The 25545-nt window shown below is 43.1% G+C and overlaps 1 protein-coding gene across 5 annotated transcripts in view; it reads right to left on the bottom strand.

Moving 5' to 3' along the window:
• The window catches only part of VAV3 (vav guanine nucleotide exchange factor 3), a 181495-nt gene that overhangs the window by 140520 nt on the left and 15430 nt on the right, over window positions 1-25545 (bottom strand). The window contains exon 1 of one of the 5 annotated variants that reach the window (XM_052667002.1): window positions 15432-15689. The exons of 3 other annotated variants lie outside the window; for them this stretch is intronic. In XM_052667002.1, coding sequence (XP_052522962.1) covers window positions 15432-15635 — 204 coding nt within the window. In that variant the 5' untranslated portion in view covers window positions 15636-15689. Of the gene's footprint in view, window positions 1-15431; window positions 15690-25545 lie in introns of those variants that run through there. One more of the 5 variants, XM_052667003.1, reaches the window with a different exon arrangement.

Genomic DNA, 25545 nt, shown 5'->3' on the forward strand with positions numbered 1-25545 from the left:
AACCATGAGCACGGATTCATTGGGAAAGATATTTATGAAAATATATATTTTTTTTTTTTTTTACTTAAAATCCAAAAGCACCAAACACTATTAGATCATCTAAACCAATCAAGTGGTGAATAAGCACTAGGTTACAACAGAGAGTCATCAGCATTGTCCCAACTCTCACTTCCCAAGCTATTTGCAACCCTACCATCAGTGCCAGTGAGCAGCCTGCATTACCCGACTGTACTGCATGCTGAGTCTTAAGGATAGTCATTCCATTTTTCCTCCAATTCAACTCAAAATTTTTTTTTTCCTAAGTCACTGTAATGTAGTTGGCTGTTTCCAATAGCTCATGATAACAAACACGCAGTCAAGGCTGAACACAAAACCCAGTGTCATTACTGAACATCCAGTCCTCAGCACATGAAATCCAGGAGAAAAGCACACCTGGAAGCTGCCTTTCACAGAAAGCAGCATGGAGCTCCAGGGCCTCTCAAACTCATGAAAAGCCATACAGATGAGTACTGGAAACTTTCTCCCCAAGACAGGACGTGAAGCCACAACTGTAGGAAATCCCCAGGAGGTACATTACTGGCCCCTGAACTCAATGAAGGGGCTGAAGCCTGCCTACTGTATTCATTGAATTAAGCCTATTAAAATAAGAATCTGGCTATAAAAAATAGAACAAATTTATTTACTATTCTAGCAGCAGTGTAAACTAAGAAGATGCAGATTAAACTCATTTTTTTAAAGCATTCCTACCATCCTAAATTTAATATTGTCAATAAAAATTGAGTTTATAAAGCGCACACATCAGAGCAAGATGTTGCCTACCTGCACAGAACTATTTGAAAACCAACAATCACTGCTGTCGTGGCTTAAAAAAAAATTGCATAAGCAGTAATCTATCACTAGTTTTGGTACTGATGCATTCAAAAAGGAAAACATAGCACCATAGCATAGAGCCAGTAAAAGCATTTGCCTGCCTGTGAGTTGTAGGCAAATATTTTCTTTAAAGCTATTATACAGAAGAGCACATTCAGAATCAAAACAAGCAGCTGCTGTAACATACTTTCAAGACTTCTGAACAGGCATCAGAACAAACAATTCTTCAGGATGTTTTCCATTTACGTAACACTGAATACAAGCATTGGAGCAAAGCTGTAAGAATGTGTAGAAAGCCTAGACTTACATTGAGTTGATCAGTGCTGTTCTGTACTACAGACTAGTCTGCTAAATACAGTGAAACCTAAATAAAACAGTGCAATCCTGCACAAGCACCTATCTTCTAAAAGTCACAGTAGTTTGGTGTGATAATAAAGCAGATGGAGATTAGAAAGCACAACAAAATCAATATATATGCAGTTGGTAACTGGGATTTTGTAACAATTACAGATTTTCTTCTGCCTCTGCATGGAAATGGTTCTCAGCACAGGGGGAATAAGAGTTGTTTTCAGACTAGCAGACATGATAACAGAGCAAGGCTGAGTTTTTTCTCTTAAGTCAGATAAGCAGAACGACAACATGGAGTCTTGCAGCAAAAGACAAATTTGTTCTATCTATTGAATGAAGTATGCATAGCATGAAAAAACTAGACAGAAAAAAGATTTAGCAACATAATTTGGAATGGATCAGAAGTGAGGTTATGCAAAATACAGGCAGGATAATAAGGAAGCAAGGCAATTGGAACAGACCCTTGCAACCAGCTTTACAGCTATATTCACTGTTTTCAATGGACATCCTAATTGCTGCTTTCAGAAACTAGCATTTCCCTGCTTGTGACAATGATATCCTACCTTTAAGTGCGCTTCCACAAAAAATATATAAATATAGACCACAATATAGTCCCAGCATGCAGTAGGGACCTGAACTATACATCCTAATTATTTAATTTCTGCACAACTCATTCATTACTAAATGAAACTACAGGAGCAGCTACTTGGGTATTTTCTGCACCAGAGACTGGAAACTCACAAGGCTGTGACTCAGTATTCCCCACTGGGGAAGGCTGTGCCACACACAACTGACCAAGCTGTCTGATCCTTATCAGGTGACTCACGAGTCTGCCAAAACCCAGGTCCAGTTCCGCCACCAGCCTGTGGAGCCACAGCATCCTGCACAGGGCTTCATCACCTGCTCCAACATCCAGGGCAAGAGAAATGAGTTACCTTAACACGCAAAGAAACTGTTGAATTTACATGAGGCCAGCAACAGACAGTGCAAACTGTATTTGCTTTAAGTCCATGCTCTGCAATTTGCATTAACTCTCTAGGAGAACTTACAGACTGTCCATATTTTACACTCTGTTTAGACATACAGATCTCATCTACCCACACATTTATGGCAGCAATGCCAGTCAGGAAATGAAATAGAACTGAACTGAAAATGCAAGTAGAAACAAATGGATATTAGAGGCAATATTTATGTGAGAAATAAAATGGAAAACATGACAATTTCATTTTTGTAAATCACTACATCTACCCAGCACGAAACCTCAAGGACCCCTTAACGCAACAACATGGAAATCACTTCTTTTTTTGGTCAGACATCATTGTTTTGAAAATGTGAAATTTGATGGTTAAAAGGAATCATATCCACTTCAATGCCAGCCAGAAAAAAAATTAAACAACTGCCATTCATTTATTTCCTCCTTATAATTCTTGGAAGATTTCTATTTCCAAAGAAGGTTTCAAATTCTCCTTATGCAGACAAACAGCATGATAAGTAATACCAAGGGAGCAGACATGCTCCAAACAATTTTTCTAATGCTAACAAAAAAAAAAAAAAACACTTGAATTTCATCATCTTGCATCTTCTTTTCAGTCAATCTATAGTCACTCAAGTTCTTTAGTTTACTTTTCCCTTTGGAAAGTCCCTTTGGACATTAGCAAACTTTTAATCAATAATAATTTAAGGGGGGGGGGGGGGGGGGGGGGGCGGAAAAAAACCTCTCTGGTACAGACTAAGACACAGTTTTACTTCCCAATTTGCAAAAACACCTTCACAGAGTCATAGCCCCCTCCCAACATGACTCTTTACAGAAGAAGAATATCCAACAGAAAACATCAGAAGACCCCACAGAGGCAGCATCAGAAATTCAGGGGACCAGGCCAAAGAGTAGGTGGCATGAGAGACAGCCTCCCCCAAAGACAAGGAAGCAGGCACGGTCATCGCCATCCCTTGCAGGGTGTGACTTAGAAGACTAAGAACTTCCACAGGTGAATACAGAGACATAACAATGGCTGGAAATAAATATCACCACTAGCAAATACTACAATTTTGAAAGGAAACTCTCCTGTTAAAATTCACTTACCACTATAAGAAGTTTAATATAAGGTTGAAGGAAGCATAAAGGAATGGGCCAAACTTCACAGTGCAAAACTTGAATGATAGAAAGCACTAAAGTGACTAGAACGCTAAGCAAAAACCACCTCCTTCCCAGCAGCATGGATCATTTCTAGAGAAGCATGTGAGGGAAGCTACTCTGAAGTTACGAAAGACCCAGTACTGAAGCCCACAGTCACTGAGCTGGATTAAGTTCTCGTCACAAAACAAGGTTCGAAGTTGCTCAAGGGCTTTAAATGATATGAAACCATAAAATCAGCCAGGACATCAAGCTGAATGTCACAATAATTATCCTTCAAGTACATGTTGTCTCTTGGATCAGGAACTGCATGAAAACATTTGATTTTAGTCCCATCAGAACCTGTGTTAACTCACAACACATGGTAGCGTTGAACTGTTTCACATTCACAAAGAAAAAAATAATGGAATAATGGAGCAAATCAAGGCAGGAGATGCTTGTTTGCAGGACAGTAATTAACCACTTATGGCTTGATCCTACAGAGCTGTCAATTCCAGTCTTCGGTGGAGGACCCAGTAGGGATGGACACTTCCTCTGCTTGTAGCACCAGGGACTATACCAGGCCTATCATGACAGCATCTAAGAAAGCAAGAGACTAAAACTTTAGACATGAAGAAACAAGCTATAGCCTGAATAAATTAAGTATGATTCCCTAAGTGATCTCCAATACATTACTTTTTAACTTTCCATCTAACCCGATATCTGTTTTCTGACTTAAGGTTTGCATTAGCTCTCATGGACACAATCCAAAGGAAATCTTCTGGCAGGTCAGAAACTCATATAATCATAAAAGCATTTCAGTTGAAAAGACCACTAAGATCATCTAGTCCAGCCACCAGCCCACCTGCACCTGCTCATCGCTGCTTTAAACTATGTCACTCAGTGTGATATCTACTCTTTTCTTGAAAACCTCCAGGGATGGTGACTCTACCATCTCTCTGGGCAGCCAGTTCCAATATCCATCCTCAGCCAAAAGATGGGTAATTTAAATCCCCAAACTGTTTTCTACTCTTTATTTTTCTCTCACCTCCAGCCTGTGAAGAAACAAAATTGTCATGTCTATCAGACACTAAAAAGCAAGAACTCAGTGGAAAAGATAATGAAATGATGGAGATAGGTGCCCAGCCTGAGGGAGCTGCAGCCTGAGTGTGCTGTCAGTTTCTGCCTTGCAAGCAACACAGAAAATCAATCTGGAGAAAAAAAAGAGCAGTTAAAAATAACTATCATTCCCATCTGCAACTGCTCCCACAGGACAGAGGCCCTGCCTATGCATATCACTGCCGCAGTGGCATGCATCTCCAGAGTTTGGTGGGACAGGCAGAAATCAAGTAAAAAAGTCATGTTACCATCATTTATGACAATTAATTACTGAAAAGCAGTTTAAATCATCACAACAAAAGATTTCTGATCAAATGCAGCTTAGATGCTTAAAAAGCACAGTTTGCTGCTCCTACAGGTATGGCTCCCACTGGAGCTCCCTGCCCAGCACTTGCACCCACATGGGAAGAAGCGTCTGCAGATCACTCATCCACATAGGAAACAGATCCCAGATTTGTGGAGAGATAAGGCCAACAGGGAGGGAAAACAGCTGGAAGAAGACCATCAGGAAAGAAGCTAATAAGGAAACAGATGCACCAGAAAGAGAGAAAAATACCAGGGTGGGTGGTAACAAGGCAAATGAAGGTGAAAGTAATGTAGCTCTGGATGTGGGTGGAGAGGGCAGAACAAGCTGCAGAACTGACGTGACTCAAAATGAAGGAGAAGTAGACACAAGAAGAGGAAAAAAAAAAAAAAAAAAAACTACTCCCCCAAAGTCCACAGCTGTCAGAGCAACAGCTCTCACTAATCTGCCATCTGGGTTCCCGGACACAAAAAAATGAAAACAAGCCACCTAAGTCAGAAGGAAAATATGAGAAATAAAGGAAAATGAAGAGAGGCAGTCACTAGCAGAGCTGACGGGAAAATTATATATCCTACAGGATATCACAACATTTCAAAACCTACACTATTTCAAATCAGGATAAAAGGTATGTTTAAGTTTATTAAACTTTAACACAACTTAACTGAAACACCAAATTCTGAGGTCAAACTCCAACAATATTCAGCATGAAAAACTAAATACCACATTTCTTTTCCAAATAGTTTAAAGAACAGTTAGTTAATAGTTTAAATTCCCAAGAATTCCTGAAAAATTTTGAGGTTTAATTTTCTTGTGGAACTGCTCCATCACTAATTTGACAAACAAAATTAAATGAAACCACTATTCTTCACTAGAATACTGCATAAAAGAGATGCAATACACAGGAGTCACATTTCAAAAATGAGTAGTTCTGCAAATCTGTCTATGGCCCTGCAAGATGAGCTACAAAATCTGACACGTGTTTTTAAGTTTTAGGGAATGATTCTCCAATCCTGTCCTCCTGCGGCACGGAAATGGCAAAAGAGTTCTAAGATGGAAAGACAAAGTCCATACCAAAGTGCTATGTCACTGTCAATCTTCCACACAGCTGCTAGAGCTGTGTTTGTTTGTTTTCAGTATTTCTTCATTGGTATTTTTAACACTAGACAACAATTGATGTTCCATTTACTATTGCTAAAGCCTTGTGCTCATGGCAGAACATGATTAACTATGGGCCTTACAGGCAACAAAAACCTGATTCTTCATAGAAGAATACATAGATAATGCAAATAAACTGGATTCCCCAGTGGTCTACAAACCACTACTTCACACCAAGCTTTCCAAAACTGAAGAGAGATCTGCACCAAATGAGACACAAGAAAAAGCAGGTGGGAAATGAAATCTCAGTAGAATTAAAAAAAAAAAAAAAAAAAAAAAAAAAAAAAAAAACTTTGAAATAAGCAACTGTCAGTTCAGAAAATTACGTTACGCAACCTGAAATACTGCCTCACTCTATCCACAGGGTAAATCACTAAAAGAAACTGTAACTTCACTGTTTCCTCATAGAGCTCGGTGATGTTGAGCAAAACTGGTACAGGACTTCGGCCTCAAAACAGCACAAGGACATTTTCAAAATACGTGCTTAAACACAAGCTAGGTTTTTAAAGCTTGCCAGAAATTCCTTCCCAGAAACAAGGTAGCGAACAACCACGGGCCCAAAGGCAGCAGCATGGGACAGCACTTGAAATTCTCAGTCTTCAAGCAGAAGACATAGCTACAAGCAACAGCTGTAAACATTCCCCGCAATTCTCTATTTTCCACTTGTTTTCCAGAAACAATAAATCGCAAGCTGGAGCTAAATCCCACAGAAATGAGTAGGATGGTAAGTGCTTACTTCGAGTTACAGTTCCCATGGTAGAACTGCATCATGATTGTACCTCTATCCAAAGACAACCAAAACCTGCTGAGTATGTTAGTGCAGTGACAGTGTGGTCTTCCACCTACCTATAAGCAACTCTGCGCTGGAAATCACATAAATTCACTCAGTGATCTTCAGGAATTCAGAAAGAAAAATAAGGCCATCTTAACTGATAAGGTACCACCGCTATGTAAAGTAAGAGTTGGAGGGAATGTGAAGTCCATCACTCAAGTATTTAAGTATAATTTATGTACAGAATGCAAACAAAACACAAGGAATTGAGGCTATGAGGATGTCATCATCATTACTAAATATATTTAGAGCGTGAGCAGTTATTTTTATCATCTAATTTCTTACAATGACAGTGAAGCTTCTTTAACAGTCATTTTTCAAGGACCAAGCTTCTGCTGTAGTTGACCATAAGTCTTCTATTCACACTGAAGTAATATGAACATAAAAACCTGTGGTATGAGATATCCTAAGAATAGACTGCACAATAAATCACCTTGTATAACTCAAAGAATAGACAAATTTGATAGCACCAAGGATTATGCAATAAAAATCTTCCTGTCCTGATAAGATTGGCCACTTCAAAATGTGCTTTAAATATGCTTTTGGATTTCCAGAAAATTTGTTATCATAGCAACAATTTTAAAGACATATTTTGTTCATTTCTACAAGGCAGCGATATCATGTTTCCTATACAATCGAAAGTACCTTACACGGGATTTTTAGATGGATAAAACTAGTGAAACATAGGCAGTGATATACTAAACCGAATCCCTACTAATCAAATTAAAATGAAATTCTGATTTAATGTAAAGGTAATTTGCAGATCCAAAATAATTATTCTGTATAACAAGGTAGTCAGATTAATTTTCCCCAATTACGGTAGTCTATACCTGCAGGTCTGCAAGTGTATTAAATACCATGTGAGCAGCATTCATATCAATTGCTACGATGCCTCTATATTACACACTGTGTGACTGAATATACAAAGAATCAAATATCCTATTAGCAGTCCTTCACTGCTTCATGTTACCAAGACATTCACCACTGTCATTTGATACAGGATGAAGGAAAGAGTCATTGACTGATACTTATCTGAAGTACATGTTCCCACTTGACAACAGATTAAATTGGAACCAATAATACTCACTGATCCTTGAGGGAACAGCTTTCTCTTGAATATACAAATTCAAAATATCGCTATTAAGATAGCAATTCAGATGCCAGTTTATAGATTACACTCAGCAGCTATTTCATAGTGCTTCAAGTCTCAAGCTTGGCTTGGCAAAATAAAGTGAGAGCAAACAGAAAGCAGCTCCAGATGATACTGGGTCATCTGGAGAATAGAGAAAAAGATAAATAGCCAATTCACTAAAGCATACATCAACTTAGACTTTTCTTGTGAAATTGTTTTTAAAATACTGAAATAACACAGCATAGGGTAGTAGAAAACATTGTTACGAAATATTGTGGAATAATATGGAAGCTCTGTGACACTGTCTTAGAGCAACAAGGAGAAGAAGAAAATAACTGAAGATGTTCAGTGGAGAGAAGAGTTGTCAATTTGTTTTTGTTTGTTTGTTTGTTGGAGAACTACAGATACAATCTTAGTACAGGGAGGAGCGAGTTCGAAAACCTGCCTCCTTAAACTTCTTGAAGATAGAATTATCAATGACACTAAGCCAATGCATCCTCCTTTTTACAGGGAGATGCCACACAACGCCAGGTACAAACCAGGAGCTCTTGCCCACAACGCTGCTCAGGCTGTGAGCCTGGCTGCCCTGCAAGCAAAAGGCTCTCATCCCATCCAGTCTGGCTTGGCCACTTGGCACACTGCCCTGTGCCTCTCCAGCAGCACCAAGTGTTCTCCTGCCTGTCCCCCTTTTCATCATGCAAGTCTGGGTCCTGTAATCCCTTCCCATTCCCAGCTCACTGGTTCCCACTAGACCACCTAGCAGCAGCCATGCCCACACTCAGCCATGCCATGCCCTGCCACATCCCCAGCAGTGCCACGTTACTTTGCATCTCACCTTGAGCCCTTCCCTCCTACCCCTCTGCATTTCCTTCCTTACACTTGCAACTTGATCTTTACACCCAGACTTAATCGATTCTTTTGATCTTCACAGGAGATGGAGATAGGATGAGGGTGAGAAATACACAATCCTTTATGTCACCCGCACACAAACAGCATGAAGCCAGCCCCGTGTGCAGTGCCACAGCCTGGGAACAAGCCCCTGGACCTGGCAGACCCAGGGGAGCACCATTATTTTTACAGAATAGCATGGCATAGCCAACACTGCTTTCCTGTATTTATCTTGGTATAAAAGCTCAAATGCTTTTTCCAGCCCTCTCAAAATCTTAAAGCATCTCACTTGCCGATACACTTATTGATCCATCTCTCAGCTTCTCCTGACCTTTCTTTCCAGTTCACACTAGTATGAGGAAACAACTGGAAGATGCATCTCCTTTCTGAGAATTCAGACATTCATTCTTTCATTTGCACAAACAACCTTTTCAGCTGACCAATGCCATAGGTCTGCCACCTCTGTCGAATTAGGATCAGGAAATAGCTTGGCTTCTCCCACATGACACAGTAGCACACCACGCACAGTCAACGAGTTAAACTATCCACAGCAGATGAACACTACAGCCTCTGTGAGAAACCAGCACTAACATTTTTCCTGTCACTGCATTATACAATTTCCAGCAGACTAAGGCTTTGTGCAAGAGGTGACATTTTAGGCACTCCTTGGCAAGATACACTGGCTGCATTTAATAACTATATGATAAACATAGCACATAAATAAACTTTGCAATATAAATATAGCACAACTGCAGTCTTCCCTTCTCAACCAAAAATAATCAACCAGAACCAAAAAGTTTTCAAAAGTTACTGTCTCCATCCTAAGGTAAGCAGAATTACCTACATACAAAAGCTGAGTCACTTGCTTTTTATCAGCTGCTTTTCTTAGATAAAAATAAGGGTCATATTAAGGTTTTGCTTTGAAGAAATGTTTGTTCAAAATATTTTAAAGAGTCAAACATATAGAAAATACATATATACGTATCCACAGCATATTTACAGATATATATGGATAAATATGTTGGTTGCACCAAAAGCAATGCCTTCTATAGATTTCCATGGAAACTACAACAGATACAAAGAGCACAATAACACTAGGGGATAGAGCAAATCCTCAGCTATAAACACTATTTTTCAACATAGATTGCTGTGCATCTTCACCAGCAGTGAACAAGAGCCTGCATGCTGCACTTGTAACAATCTGCACCAGCAGAAGTGACTCACTTTCACTGTCACCACTGCTGAAACGTACCACCCACCACCTCACTGTGCTCACACCTACAGTTTGGTCTCCATAAACATTCAGCAAGCACTGATGAATGACAGTGGGTGCCATTTTTATGCATGAGTGAATTCAGTGTCTGCCCTTCTGCTGCCATCTGTCACGTGGTAACAAAATGGAATGGAATACTGGTAGGAAAGTTCAACCTCTGCTGCCACACCACCAACACTGTCTCTGACACTGTGGGCCAACATAATAAAATAGGAGGTATTACTTTCAGAGCAACTGCTACATATCCTTTATAAATACAACAGTTTTCATTTAGATGAATCACTAAAATAAGGTTAAATATGTTAGGTGTGTAGTGGGCTGAAGTACCAACACGTACACGACTTCACAACCCTCATAACCAAGATGTGAAGCAGAGCCACGTCTCCTGCTACACCCACATCCTGTGGTTTCCTGGACACCCTCAGCAAGCACAGGGAGCTCCTCCAAGAAAGTTCAGGTACCACCCAAAAGCATCACAGGGACAACAAAGATAACGAACTTCCTCAGACTGCACAGTCACACCAAACAAGAGGAACTCCCAAAAATTAGAGAACATTGGAACTTTAATATCAACAGAGGTCAATTTTGTTTATTTTTATTAGAATAATAGGAAGTTGTTATTTTTAATATTTAATCTATGTCAACATCACCTTTGGTGAACTTCCATGCCAGTATTGCATTAAGTGCAGCTTTCCTGTTTAGCAATCTCTTGCAAGCTAACTAAATGCCTGGCAAAAATCATTTCAAAAGTGGCTTGCAAAGTATTAAAGACAAAAGATGAGCATTAAACAGATGACATCTTCTAGAAATCCATTGTAATCCGCTGGTTAAGGTTTTATATTTCTGATGATAAATTATTCAAGTTCTTTTATGATTAAGATTAAACATTAGGATTAGTACTCTCTGTTACAGATCACATCTATTTTCATTATTTCTCCCAACCCATGTTAGCAAAGCAAACAGCTCTACGGAATGGCTGTCAGAGAGATGCCAATGCTGAAGCAACACCACTCCATCCTTCAGCATCAGCACCACACTTCAGGGGAAGGCTGCCCCACACCAGCATGCCTGCCACATCTCCACAATGCACTGACACAGTGCCACTTCCAGCTCCCTCCCTGGCAGCTGTTTAACCTCCTTCACCTGAGAGAGCACATGCCTGCAGCAAGATTTGCACAGCCCCAGAAAAGAAAGCACTGCCATCTATCAGGTCTGAATCAGACCCTCATACAATTGGCTTTAAGGTCCAAAAGATGTCCATGAGATCTGTCTATACAATCTCCTTTTCTGATTGCATGTGCAGAGGATGAAAATGACAAGTGATGTTGCTAGCCCTGGAGAGATCAAACAGGGAAGTGGGTTTGGAGTGACATGAGAGTTCTAACTCTGGCTGATGCCACTGTTCTTCTCAGTCACAGTAAAAACACCTGGACGTGGAAGTCCCCGAGCCCAGCTGTTGCTATTCCCACACAAAGCCCACATGCAGTTTTTCCCACCAGTGACCCAGCACTCAGACAAAAGCAGGCAGTATTCAGCTCCTGGAGGTCAGAAACTGGTTAGCAAAATGCAGCAAGACTGTCCTTGCTGCAGATGAGTTTTGTACTTCCATACCTGAGGCTTGCTCTCCATGTAAGTTTCTGAATCAGCATCTATTCTTCTAAGGACAGACTGCAGTAACCAGGCTCATTGTCATAAACACAGAGAAATGCTAGCAATAACAGCCAACATTCGAATAGCTTCTAAATCCTATGTTTTGCAATCTAAAACCACTGAGACACTTCTGTTATGCAGGCATCATCTCCAAGAAGGTGGAGGGGCTGAATCCACAGCTTCCAGATGCCTAACACAGACCGCCCACGACAACAGCTGTGACAGAAAATGAGTGGTCAGTGGTAAGACACACAGGTGGCCCCACACTGGGCAGCTCACAGAACAAAACGCACGCATTGCCAGTTGGCTGAGCACGTGCAGTGTTGCAATGCCAGGCATCAGCCTCAGTTTCTGTTCTTCCCCTACGAGCACAGCCTGGTTCTCCCCCAGCAGCTCAGCAGCACTCTGTCCCACTACATGGAGCCTCTGCGAGCAGCATTAAAGAGGCAGCACCAACTGCAATCCCTCTGCGCTTCTGATGGAGCTTTTAATGGGTTACCAAGAGCTTCTGAGCAGAGCTGATGAGTGTTACAGACATCTGATCCACCACATTCAATCTAAAAAAAAAAAATAAAGATGTAGCTGAAAGGAAGAGACTTGGCTCTGTTATCAGTGAGCCAGCAGCTACTCTAACCACTGCCTGGGGCAGCATCACACACCTTCCCATTATTTGACACTGGTGACTTGGTAACTAGACATGAAAACATGGTTCACTCACAAAGGTCTGGCAGATGTCAAAAGCAGCACAAGCCAAGGCAAAAACTGTGCAATCTGCCTCCCATGAGGTCCCTTCACCTCCACCCTTCTCTTTCTCTGGTTTTACTGCTCAAAAAGCACAGTAAAAATCCCCTGACTGTTCTCAGATTGAACGCTCAGCAGGAAACAACATCAGGTCATGGAGCAGAGGAACTGTAGCTCTATTTTAGAGGATAACATATAAGGGCCACAGGAGGTTCAAACAGCTCAGCTGAGCAGTACAGACACAGCAGCATTCAAGCAGGCTGCACAACCACAGGCTGCATGCTAATGTCCAACCTGCTCTGGCAGCTCATGCCTCTGAGATCCCTGAACCACTGCCTCACAAGTACAGGGAGAATCAGATTGTATTTCTGTGAGGTCCAAGATCCTACAATGTACCAAACACACCAGTATGCTGACACATGCTATCTTGGCAAAACTCACAACTCATAGCTCAGCAGACTCCAAGTCACTCTCATAAAGTTAGCAGCCTCTGAAACTTCAGCATAAGTTATGCCTGGCATTCTTTACAACCGTAGGTGCCAACCACAAGCAAATTGCAGAATTTGTATTTATTGCATTGTTTAGAACAATTTCTGAAATTTTCACTGAATGATTCTTTCCATAAGAAACCACCTCCTCTAATCTAAGAGGCTTTTCATCAAACCCCACACAACCTCACTAAGACAGTCCAGCCTTGACCTTGCAGAAAGCAACGGTACCAGAAGGGCTCGCTTAGCAACTACGGGTTTGATCCAGCAGCAGTTCCCCCCATTTTCAGAGTGAAAGCAGCACAGAGCAGAAACACACCACTGGTAAGGGCAGTGTGCAGCACAGTGCAGTGCAGGTGCCCTGAGTGTGCAGCAGGGATGCAGACGGGAGGCTCCTCTTAGCTGGGAAATGGTTCCAGTATGCACACATTGCACATATTAAGCTCCCATTCCAAGTGTACATTATAAGTACTCCAAGATCTAAAACTGTATTTCATGGTTTTAAATAAAGAACTAAACATGGATCTTAACAATTCTCAAACAGCCCTAAAAAAGGAAGACAGAACATTTTGATACTCAAAGGCACACCACTATGGTTTTATTCATCATAAATAAAAATAAAGCTGATGATGGTCTTTGCAAGTGGCATTAAACTTCTAACCAAAGTTGATTCTACCAGTTAGCTATCCAAATAATACTGTATAATATCAGGAGGACACCCTACTGGTTCATTAAAACAAAACTAAATCTATTTCTATCATTTTTATCCACTCTAAGTAGGGCAGGAAACCACTTGCAACAGTTCATATGGAAATTATTTATAGCTTTTCAAGCTCAAGTGAAAATGGGTCAGTTCAGAAGCGATTCATCCATCTATAACAAAGACATGAAGCAGGGATCTGGTACAGCTAAGCAAGGCCTGAGTCTCTCATGGAGCTTGAATGGTATGGACCCAGAAGAACCTCTTAAAATCCGTTCCATCTGGAAGCACATCTCCCCATGCTGTTAGAGCACTGCCTCTGCATGCACAACTGAAACAGGCACTGGAGCTCTCAAGCACGAGAACACCCATCATGCCCTTCCCATCCAACACAGCAACACTGAGACATCCGTCATATCCTTCCAATACAACACACCATTACAATGGGACAGTCATCTCACCCTTCTAACCCAGCACAACTACACCAGGAGATGTATCACACCCATCAGATCCAACACAGCTACAAGAGGACAGTCATCACACCTTTCTGATTCAACACAGCAACACCAGGAGAGTCATACCAGCCTTCCAGTGCAACACAAGTACGCTGAGACATCCATCACGCATTTCCAATCCAACATAGCTACACTAGGGCAGCCACCAAGTCCTTTCAATCCAACACATATACACCAAGACACCCCTCACACCCTTCTGACCCAACGCAGCTACAGCAGAGCAATCATCTCGCCTTCTAATACAACACAGCAGCATGGGGGTTTCCACTCTGACCCACTGAATTAGGGCCTGGTACTTTTTCTCTCCCTATGGCGCACGCAGAGAATGCGTTGGCAATAAAACAGTTGCCAGAAAAGGAAATTAAAAAGTAACAATGTAGTAGGCCGTGTGAGTAAATACGGACAAAGAACAATCCCTACTGAAGTATCTTTCACCTCAGCTTTTCTGCTGTGTACAGCAGCTCTCGTTTTTATACGTTTCACGACGATATGAAACGGTGCAAGGCGTCCCTTTCCCAACGCGATGGAACCCACGAGAGCCTCGAGGCTCGGCTTCCTTCCCGACACCCGTCGCATCCCCGGCGGGGCGGAGACGCGCAGGGGGCGGCAGGAGAGCCGGAGCCCCGTCACCGCTACCACCTCACCTCGGCGCGGGGCTGCCTTTGTGAGGCGGCAACAAAACAGAGCAGCTCTGACAAAAAAAAAAAAATAAATACAGCATCTAAAACCGGATGAATTTCGAACTATGTCATTATGTAACCAAAACATCAGCTGGAAGAGTCGACCACGAGGCGTCGGACTCCCGCGGTGCAGCGGTCTCCCGGTCGCTCTGCGGGGCGGCGGGGACAGAAGAGGAGCGCCGGAGGCACGAACCCGGCCCCCGATCCCTGCGGGCCGCCCCCCGCCCGCACCGAGCAACGCGGGCGCCCACGGCTTCCCGCCCCCTCGCACACCTGGGCAAATCCCGAAGAACGACACAACGAGGGGCTGTTGATGCGACGAACCGCCCGTGGCGATCACCGGAGCGCGGCGAGCACAGAAGCGCAAAGCTGCGCTCGCTCCTCGCCGCCGCGCTGAGGCGAACTTCCCCTCAGCACCGCACCGCACCGCCCGAGCGGGGCCGCCCCGAAACCCTCCCAGCTCAGCCCCGGCTCCCTCGCTCCGAGCGGGGCCCAGCAGCGGGCAGGGAGCGGCGGCGGCGCTGCCGGGCGGCGCCGGGAGCCTCGCACAAAGAACGCGGGGGCACCGCGACCGCGGACACGAGCGGGGAAGTGAGCGCGGGACGGGGACGGCCCCGCGGCCTCACCTGGGACATCTGCGGGCGCAAGTTGATCTCCTTGAGGTTGATGGAGTGGCTGCGCAGGTTGTTGAGCAGCTGGCACAGCAGCACGCCGTCGCGCAGCGTCTGCGCCAGGTCGAAGACCTGGGCCGTATCCCAGGTGACCCGATGGTTGGGCGGTAGCACCTTGCAGCTGATTAGCCACTGCCCGCACTGCTTCCACGGCTCCATCGCCGCCACGCTGCGGCCGCGGCGGCCCCCGCTGTGCCCTCCGCCGCCGCCGCCGCGGCCGGCCCGGCCCGCTTCGCGCAGCCCCGCCCCGGCCCGCCCCGTCAGGCGGGGCCCCACCGCCCCCTCGCGGGAGCTCAGGTGCGTCCGCGCGCGGTTCCGCGCAGAGTCCGGCTGTGTGCAGCCTCCGGGAGCGCGCCGGGGGCGGCAGGTGCCGCTCAGCAGCTCCAGCAGCGTTGCTTTACCAAGCTCTGCCGCGCACTGCCTTGTGCCCGTTTCTATTTTGTACCTACCTTACATCATATTTAAAACAAAATAGCGCGACTAGTACTCGGGTAACTCCAAGTAAAAAATATTCCTAGAATTAAAGTTAACTAAAAAAAAAAGTTAAAAGTTAATAAAAATGACTTAAACCATCATACTTTCCCCACCCCCTCCACCGCCCCCCAAAAAAAAACACCCTGACATTACAACCACCACAGTTTGCATTGCTCTCCCTGTCCGAATTTCTAAAGCTGTTCTTTCAGCTTCTTTCGCCATGCTGGAAAGTCACTTTTTCTTAAAAGAGGTCTGTTAACAAAATTAAAATAAATAAATAAATAAATAAATAAAGGCACCTTTGTATTGCTATTGATGTGTAACATAGAGGAAGAAAAAAAAAATAGCCTGGGGTGAGTACATCCTCTGACAGAGAGCACAACCAGTGCTGCCCACAACTGCCTTGAACGTCCCGGAGCCCAACACTCACAGCCCAGCAAGCAACTGCCCCAAGAACTGCTAATGGTTACTCTAACAACAATACACATCTGCTAGGGATGCAGCCCACAGTGTGATGAAGCCCTCGCACAACACATACATCCCAGCAGCCTTAAGGTACTGCCTCACAATGCCACAAGCAGCAGGCCCACTGCCCAGGCATCTCCCCAGGCAGGAAAGAATTTTTACTTTGGATCAGGGGTGCAGGGTTACACAGCAAAGGACTGGCCTCACCACACTGCCTCCCCCACAGGAGCAGCAGCAGTTCCCTGCCTGCATCAAAAGGGATTGAAATTAACAACCCACCATGGGTTGATTATCATCACCCATCAGATCGAACAGCTGAGCTGTTTGATTGAGAATACAATGAAAAACTTCCCAGCAGTAAGGCTTATTTATTTACCTGTGACAAGTTAAACATCAAATAGCAAGCGAGTAAACAATGTGTGGTGCCCACAGCCATCCCCCTCAGGCCCACAGCAGACATAACTCTGACACCAGACCAGAGCACAGCAAAGCAAACAAGCCAACACAAGAAACAAAGCCATGTGCACCACGTTACGCAGCACCCACAGCCCTGCCCCAGCCAGGCTCAACAGCAGCTGAAGGCAGCACGGAGTGGGAACATAGAGCACAGGAGAGCAAGCGTGACTCTAGGGCACAGCAGCCACAGAAACAGAGCATGTATTCATATGGACCGAATCACTGCACCTGGATAATAGGAACTGTCCAAGCTCCACACTCCAAGCTTTCCAGCTTGAGTTTTTAATTGTTTTTAACTACCATCTAACAAATCTGCTTTGTGCTCCCATGCTGCTCATGAGCTCTTGCACTGTGTTTAAAGACTACATTATACTTAAAGTATAGGATACAGCACAGGAAAGAGTAAAAACATGCTCAGCCAGTGCCATCCCTTCAGGTACATTAAGATGATGGATCTGACCATGTTCAGAAAATGCCAATGGAAATTTGTTGAAAATGGAATAATAAAAGCCACCACTATGCCACAGCCACTCATTCACACTGGATGGAGCATGCTCTGTGCTCACTGCCCCATACCTGCACTGAGTGAAGCTTAGCAAAGGCACACGGAGCTTGTTCTAGATTCCTGTGGAGAAGAAGCCACATCTCTACAGCAATCCCAGAAAGTCAGCTGCCTGGAGAGTTACATGGAGGAGAGGGAGGAAGGAGCAAAGCAGAGCTGTAGTCCAAATTCAGGCTCAGCACGGTCCTGCAAGAGCAGCAGGCTGGCCACTGCTGAGGAGCAGTGATAGGCACAAGTTCACTGTTCTCCTCTTGAAACACTAACCTCAGCCTACTTCAATTTCCTACATCGTCCACACTGAAAGATTGAGCTGTTTCCATTCTCATTCTCCAGTAACAGACCAGTTGGAATGTCCCAGGCAGCAGGAGGAATGGGTTAGAAGCCATGGCAGCCACCTCCTCCACGAGCATAGACTGACACTCCCAGACCCAAACAGTGAGGGCTACATTTCAGTCGCTCAAAAAAGCCCAACGTATTTTACATACTGCCTCCCCATGCCAGCCCCAGCACATACTAAGCTATTCACTGAAGTGGTTTTATCTTTAGATTCTTATAAAGGAACCAATAACATTTTGGGCTTTCATTCCTGCATTCACAGCACTGCAAAGCAGCCGCAGAAATCCAAAACTAAAAATAATCCCATGAAAAGAACAACAAGTCTGAAGGAGAACTGTACACAAAAGTGCACCCAAAAGGAGCTTTTGCATATTTTTTGTTTCCTTCCAGGAGACAACTGTCTCCTTGCTGGAGACATCACCATAAATTTGTTTTCTTTACTTTTTACCCTGTGCTGCATCCTGTGAAAGTGGCAGCTTTCCAGCTCCTCCCCTGTTATTTTATTGAAACTTAATTTGCTTTATAAGCTATTGGTTCTGGCTTCTAAGGTTTTCTTGCCTTCTGACGACAGCTCTGAGCACACTGTTGAATAATACAGAAAGCAGAGCAAACTGAAGCGAAGAGCTGCCTTCATTCGTGGGTGCTAAACGCCCGCATGCTGCCTGAGCGCTGAGCTCGCACTCAGCATGTCTCAATTAGACCCATTTCATTATACTGTCAAGAAAATGCACTTACATGCAGGCTGCGAGACTATAGAAATACACAGTCTTTGTTTCATCCATTTGTATCGTTGTCCTGCTTGAAAATAAATTGGGCTAGTGTGGCTCCTGGCCAAAAACTTCCCTTGAGCTGTGCTTTTTTTTTTAGCTAGAAGTGAATAATCAGGAGGTGGCTAGTGTCCAGCATTTCTTAACTGGCTTGCTCACCTCACAGCAAAAGAAAATGAGGCTGAGATCTCTGACCAGCACTCTTCAGTAATTGGCCTGCCACTGAAATGGATGTGGATCAGGAGCTCCAGGTGCACCAAACTGTGTCCAGAAAGAAGCCCTTGGTTCTGGCTTCAGGACTGCTCTGCTAACTTTGTGTCAGAAAGCAAACAAGTGCTGCTGCTTTTAATTGAGTTGTTCTTAATTATTTGTTAGCGTTGCCATGAAAAGCCTTAAGCTGCACATTGGATAGATAAAAATAATTAAAAAAAAACTTCTGAACAAATCAATCTGACTATAAGCGTTACGATTTGCTTTAAAAACCTAACTCAAGTTTGCATAGAAATAATCATAGTGATTGAAATCCACTGAAAACAAAAAAATCATGAGTAAAACAAGCAGCTGGAAGGATGCATGGGATGCAGTATAACAAGAACTAGAACTGAATTTACCTTTCAGTAGAGACCTGAGGGATGCAGGCAGACAATAAGCAGATAGCAATAAACTAAGAGAAATTCTAAGTGCCAACTAACATCAGAACACCAAGATACCTGGTTTATTATAAAATTGCTTCAATGTGCAGAACATTTCTGAATGTTTGAGAAATGTATGAGTCATATTGCAAGGGAATAGCCATTTAAACCAGTCAATGTCAAAATAAGATGTTAAAGGAGACAAATTAGCTGCCTAGATCCAACAGCTACCTGTCAAATTATCAACTTAAACCATCATTTTCAACTCTACTTCCCCCTCCAGATATTTGCTTTCTATTTAAATCAACAGAAGTCTGTCAGATTATAGTAGGTCCCAAATCATTTGTTAAAATCCCAAATACTGTATTTGCTGTGTAGATACTCACACGTAACCCTTCTAAAAATATTCATACAAAGGGAACAACACGTATGTAGTATCTTTGACCTGAGAAGAGAGGGATATAACTGCCAACATCAGTCATTACATTCCTCAAGTCTTAGTAAGTCCAGCTCAATTTCCTTAGACTTCATTGTTGCCTCTAAGCAATATATACCTTCTTTATCCTTTCCTTCACTCTATCTCCACTTTTTTGTTTTCAATAAATTGTTCTCAACAGTCTCATCTTGTTACTTAATGCATAGTCAGATCAGATGACAAGGTTATGGGATAATGAAAATACCTCTTTTCACTCAACACAGAAGGAAAGGAGATGCTGACCAAAGCAGTTTCCATGATCCCAGCTGACAAGGAAGTGATAATTTTATGAAAGGTCGAGGTGACCAAGATACAAATGCAGAAAGCTAGAAAACAGCCAAAAGCAAGACCTACAACACAGAAAAGTACTTTTTGTGAGCTGTTTGTGCATAGTGTTTGTGTGTTTGTTTCCATAGTTTGTACAAAAGCCAGAATCCAAAAAGATTTATCTGTATCATTGGATGAAGGATCAATTGCTGCAACTGTAATATTTACAGGAAGATCATATAGGAAGACATTTGTGTATAAAGAGAATCAGAGAAAAATTCTCACACACGCAAAAAAAAATCCCCATTCTAAAGTTGGGAAAAACTGAAAAACACTACACATGAAATACCTACTCAGGGTCAAAGAGCAGAGCAGTATTTGTCATGCCATTACTTATAGAATTTTATTCAAAATTATAGTATGAGGTAATTGAACTTCTCATATCTTGTGGTCAAAATTTCTTTCAGTCTCTCATCTCCTGCTGCGTTAACTTCTACATCAAACAGGACAGTCACATATAACCTGTAAGATCCTGGTCTGGTTTTTTTACTGAGTGTCAGATGTGTCTATATACTAATGAATATTTGGTAAACAAAAGTTCCCTTTTATGCTTACAAGTTAAAAAAAGTTAAAATTTTTAACAACGAAACTGTAGAGTTTCTTTTTAAAGATGACAGCAGGCAAGGTATTTGTAAGAGCTTCAGTAGACACCTCTAGAGTTACCATGTTTCTGTCTCCTGAAGAATAAAAAACACAAATTTAAGAGAAGGATGCTACCTACTTTGTTAATAAGGGTTCTCAGGTATTATTCATCTAAAAACGTGGACAAACGCTAGACTGCAGATCAGCAGAGGCTGACGTGTTAGGGGTCTCCTTATTCAGTCCATTGGGATTGGATTTGTGCTGGTAGGGACAATGACAGGACCTGCAGCTAAGAGGGACCACAAATGCCAATCTGCAGCAAAGAAAAATAAGACACCACAAGAGCAAGATAGGAATTTCCAGAACTGGCTCTGAATGTTGTGAACTTCCATTCTTGCATGCTCTGTTTTATATCTAATGCAAAACCTCACTCCCATGGGTGCCAAGAACATTTCTTTCATTCTGGAAGAAAAAAGATCTCACCCCAGACCTTTAATTTGCATGTCTATGATCCTCACTTCAGTTACAGTCAGTGCTATCTGTGGCTGCCAACAACCCGGGATATGAAGCTGCGTATCCTAATTAGAGAGCCCATTAAGATAGTGGCTGGTAGCATTTCATCTTATGTCAAACCACTGACTACAGGCAAGACAATGACAGTCATTAATTATCTTCTATCTCCCTGCCATCAAGTCCCACCCACTACACTAACACCAAAAGTTCCTCAGTCCTACTTGAAAATTATTGCTCGAGGTAAAGCTGTCCATGTGAAATGATGATTTAAAAACAAAGATTTAGATTCAGGTCTACCATATCAATTAATGTCAGAGCAGAAGTATGCTGCTCTCGTCATGTTAGAAACAGCAGCAGGCTTCTGCAAAACATTTGAGAATTACCCATCCTGTGGAGCTAGGGAATGCCATATATGAGCATAATGACCTTTGTTAGCTGCTCATCCGCATGCAGCACTGGAAAGCCTGCTTTGCAAGACTTGAACAAAGATGAACAACCATAAAATGAAGTCTCCCAGTGGCTTATTTAGACTTACGTTATGCCTTAAAAGATCATAAAACAGCTAAGATGACACTTATGAACAAAACAGAACTTGCTGCAAGTAGCAAGGTGCATTTACAACTTTAGGTTTATGTTCAGATGAGGTGAGAGTGGTCCATTTGGCAAGTCCAAGTTGTTAAACTACTTCTTTCTTCCCTGTCACCTTTTTCCTTACAGCACTATACCAGGGCTTAAGGTAGGAGTGGAAGTCCATTAGTAGCTTATAAGGCCCAACAGCTACAGTTGCTTCCTTGTGTAGACGCAGGTGCTCCTCAGTCAATCATCTCACTTATAAAAGATTGAGGGATTGACAAAGAACAGCTCTCAGAAGAAATCATAACTAGCTTCTGGCATAAAGCAATAAAGAGGCAATGCTCTCTGACAGCATGCATATTATGATGAAGGCACACAGAACAAAATATAAACACAATTTGCCTTAAATAGTACCCCAAGATGATGTGAACTTCAGTCAAAGTTTCAGCCACTCTAAAAGAGAAGCACAACTCTGCCTACAAAAGAGCTGATTTAGATTAAATTGGAAAAAAAAAAAAAAAAAAAAAAAACCCTCTGTCCAAGCACCACGTAACCTTCCTCCCACTTTGTTATTTCCTGCAGTCAGCCCTTACATTACTGCAACTCGTATACAATACTCAAACAGGAAAAGTGAAGCTAACCTTACACCTGCAGACCATGCTGCAGTGTTTCCCTCAGCCTTTATGAATGTCCACTGCGCAAGCCTGAAACTGCAAACATCCTTGGTGCAATTTTAATTGCCATAAATGCTTAAACAAGACAATATCAGAAGTTTTCATAACCTAGTTAGATGAAGTGCTACAGAGCAAAGGAATGAAGATGTGCCATTAAGTGGCAGAAAGGTACAAGTATATATAGCCAGCAGGAAGCAATCACCAGCAAAGCTAGCAAGAACTGTGGCAGAAACTGGGTCTGCGATCACAAATTCACAAAATCATGGGATTTTCCCTCCTTCTGAGCCCAAATACTGCAGAGCTGTACTTTTTGCTTTCACAAGTATCCAGAGCTGTACTGCCTCCATTTGTGGATTTACAATTAAGTTGTGCAAACAAACAGGTAGAAGAACAGGGGATATTTACAGGCTTTTACTTCTCTTTTTCTTAGGAAGGGACAAAGAACAGACAAGGGCCAGGTAAAGGTCTGGCAGATGAGGAGCAGCATGGACCCACACCCAGAGCAGGAATCGGCGCACAACCAGCAGGCAGCACCCATGGTGCACACACCCCAAAGGCCCGGCAAACCAGCAGCCAGTCCTTCACTTCCTGGGAAGCTCAGAGCAGCCAGGTGGCCCAGTCCATCAGCAGCCTGCTGAGCTGCGCCAGCACTCCTGCCCTGCTTCCCCTCAGATGGCCGAGTGAGCACAAGTTAGCTTAACTGTTTGGCTAAGCTCCTCTTGGAGGGGGTGCATTTAAATATCAGCAAGGAAAGAGAAGCACACACATAAAGAGACTTCACTGACCTCACACATCGTTATTTGATGTGTGCATCTAGGTGATTGGCAAGACTTACACAAAATTGTCAGCCCTGTCGGCTTATCAACATCATTCTCATGAAAATAAAGCTTTTTTTTTTTTTTCTTCTTCAAATGGTTTTAGTTTTGTAAGTGCAATTACAGAAGGAGTTGTACTGATTATTACCCCAACCTATGTGTACTAAAACAATAATCACCACTTTTGCCTTCACCAGCTATGACATTCTCTTCAGCAGGAAACAGCAGAGACAACAGTGGTGATCACTCACCTCTGTTGTTTGCAGGAGGCATACAGAAGTACCTTTAAAGCACCCAGGCAGCGACACATGTTTCTTTAGCACAGCTGTTATGGCCCTATCTAGCTACTTTTGTATTGCCCAAGTGCTGCCTTGGACTGCTATTTCTGTTTATTAGATCCCAACCCATACCTTAGAAACCCACCAAGAGTGCAAGGGGAGAGACAGAACTCACAAATTCACTGATCTGAAAGGGCACAAAAGAAATGGACCAGTGGCAGTGCCGTGCTTACAGTGTCCTTTCCTCTGTAGTTGAAAAAATTTTACGACCACATTACCACTGTTTTCTTCAAAATTAGGCTGTAGATTGAAAGATTAAACTGGACAAACTCCCTTTCTGAATAGGAAACACACTGGCAATGTTTTCTTTGTTGCTCCTGGTAGAAACCCTGCTGCAGGGGCTGGTGGCTGACCCTGGGAGCAGCTTCCAGCCACTGTGAGCAGTTAGAAGCAGAGCTTAGCAGATGTCAGTCTCAAACTGTGCAGGTTCGTATTATGAAATCTGTCTCTTCCTGGTATTCATTGCAAACTGCTGCAAGATATTTGCAGAGATTAAGGCTTAGCCCACTGCCAAGCCATGGTATCCTTTCAGATGTCACATGATGGAAATACTGCTAAGATCAGATAGAACAGTTCAGAGCAAGACCAATGCCACAAATGGACAGAACAGAGCTAAGACAAGCTTACTAAACAGACATCAATCAACCATACAAGAAATGAATTCGCTAATTGGAACAGCACAGCTCTATTTGGAACTTCAACATCTCAAACAATCTGGTTGATCAACATCATGGTTACTCCAACAGGGAAAAAATTAACATGTTAATAACAGTTGTTAGGAAACAATAAGGCTTCAAACAGATGGTAAAGTACCAGTCTGAGGCAAAATACAGATCTCCCTGCTGCTGAATGATTAACACAAAACTCCCGCCCTGTCATAGCCACTGCAATTCCGTGACTGTTTAACGAGGCACTGTGGATGTGGGCTCAGGTCACCTATTACAACCAGACCTTCTGGTACTTCCTGGGCAAACATGCCGTGGCATGAGTTGACTCTCACCTCCTTCTCCTCTTTTACACTGACTCAAAGGGAAGATTTCTCAGAGATAATACTGTCACTAGGCGCTGGAAAGCATTCATCACCAATGTTCAAGTCCACCCGAATTAAAAAACAAATCATGCAGCCAACTTTAAATTCAGGAAAAATATATTAACATCTGGATTTTCTTGTCATCCAAAGTGCCATGGAGTACCAATATATTTCCGCATGCGCTGTTTAATAGAAGGCTAAAAAGCTGGGCAAAAGAAATGAGATGAGAAGAGGACTTTCGGTATATTGAGAAGGAATAGCTGGTGTCAGAGATAAACACAGAAGACCCTTCTACCTTTCCACAGGTTAGGAGTCACAGGGGCAAAATGACAGGCCTGTGATGGCAGGGGAGGCCAGCCCAGCAGGTCAGTACAGCTGCAGGGATCAGTGAACAGAGCACACCAAGGAAGGGTCACTGGGCCAGTTCTGACCAGGTTAGGCAGAAGTTGCTAGTTCACCTTGCTCTTAATGGATGCACCTAGCTCTGAAACTTGTTACAAAACGTTGAATTTTGTCCAAACTCGGTGCAATAACATGTCAGAGCAGTTCTTAAATTCACTGCGTATTTGGAGTAAAATTTGGAGTAAAAACCCACAAGTTCACCCCCTCCTCATGAGCAGACCAGAAAGCCTGCAGACCTGCAGAGCAGGCGCAGGGCTGCCAGTCCCACACAAGTGTCTGAGCACCCTCAACTCTATTCCTGCCATCCAGAGTTGCCATCAGTCACCGACCAGGGCCACAGGGAGTCTGACTGCTGCCTGGAGAGAGGTCATCTTGCCCAGCAGTGACAAGAGGATGCCTCATGAGGGTTGCTAATCTTACTGCAGCTGAGGTCACAGTTAAGTTTTTATGCAAAAATATTGATTCTCTGAAACGAGACGCCATCGCTTTTCATTACCTATGAGAGATGGTCTTTGTAGCATGAGGAAATGCACCACTTACAATAATGCAAGAGTTTGTGCCCTCGCTGTGTAAGTGCTTATACCCAGGGAAATGGAACGCCAATCTGTTTGTGTTCTCCCAGAGCTGACCTATGTGAACAGACCACTC

This window comes from Tympanuchus pallidicinctus, unplaced genomic scaffold (genome assembly GCF_026119805.1).
Source record: "Tympanuchus pallidicinctus isolate F22 unplaced genomic scaffold, pur_lepc_1.0 scaffold7, whole genome shotgun sequence".
NCBI lineage: Eukaryota > Metazoa > Chordata > Aves > Galliformes > Phasianidae > Tympanuchus > Tympanuchus pallidicinctus.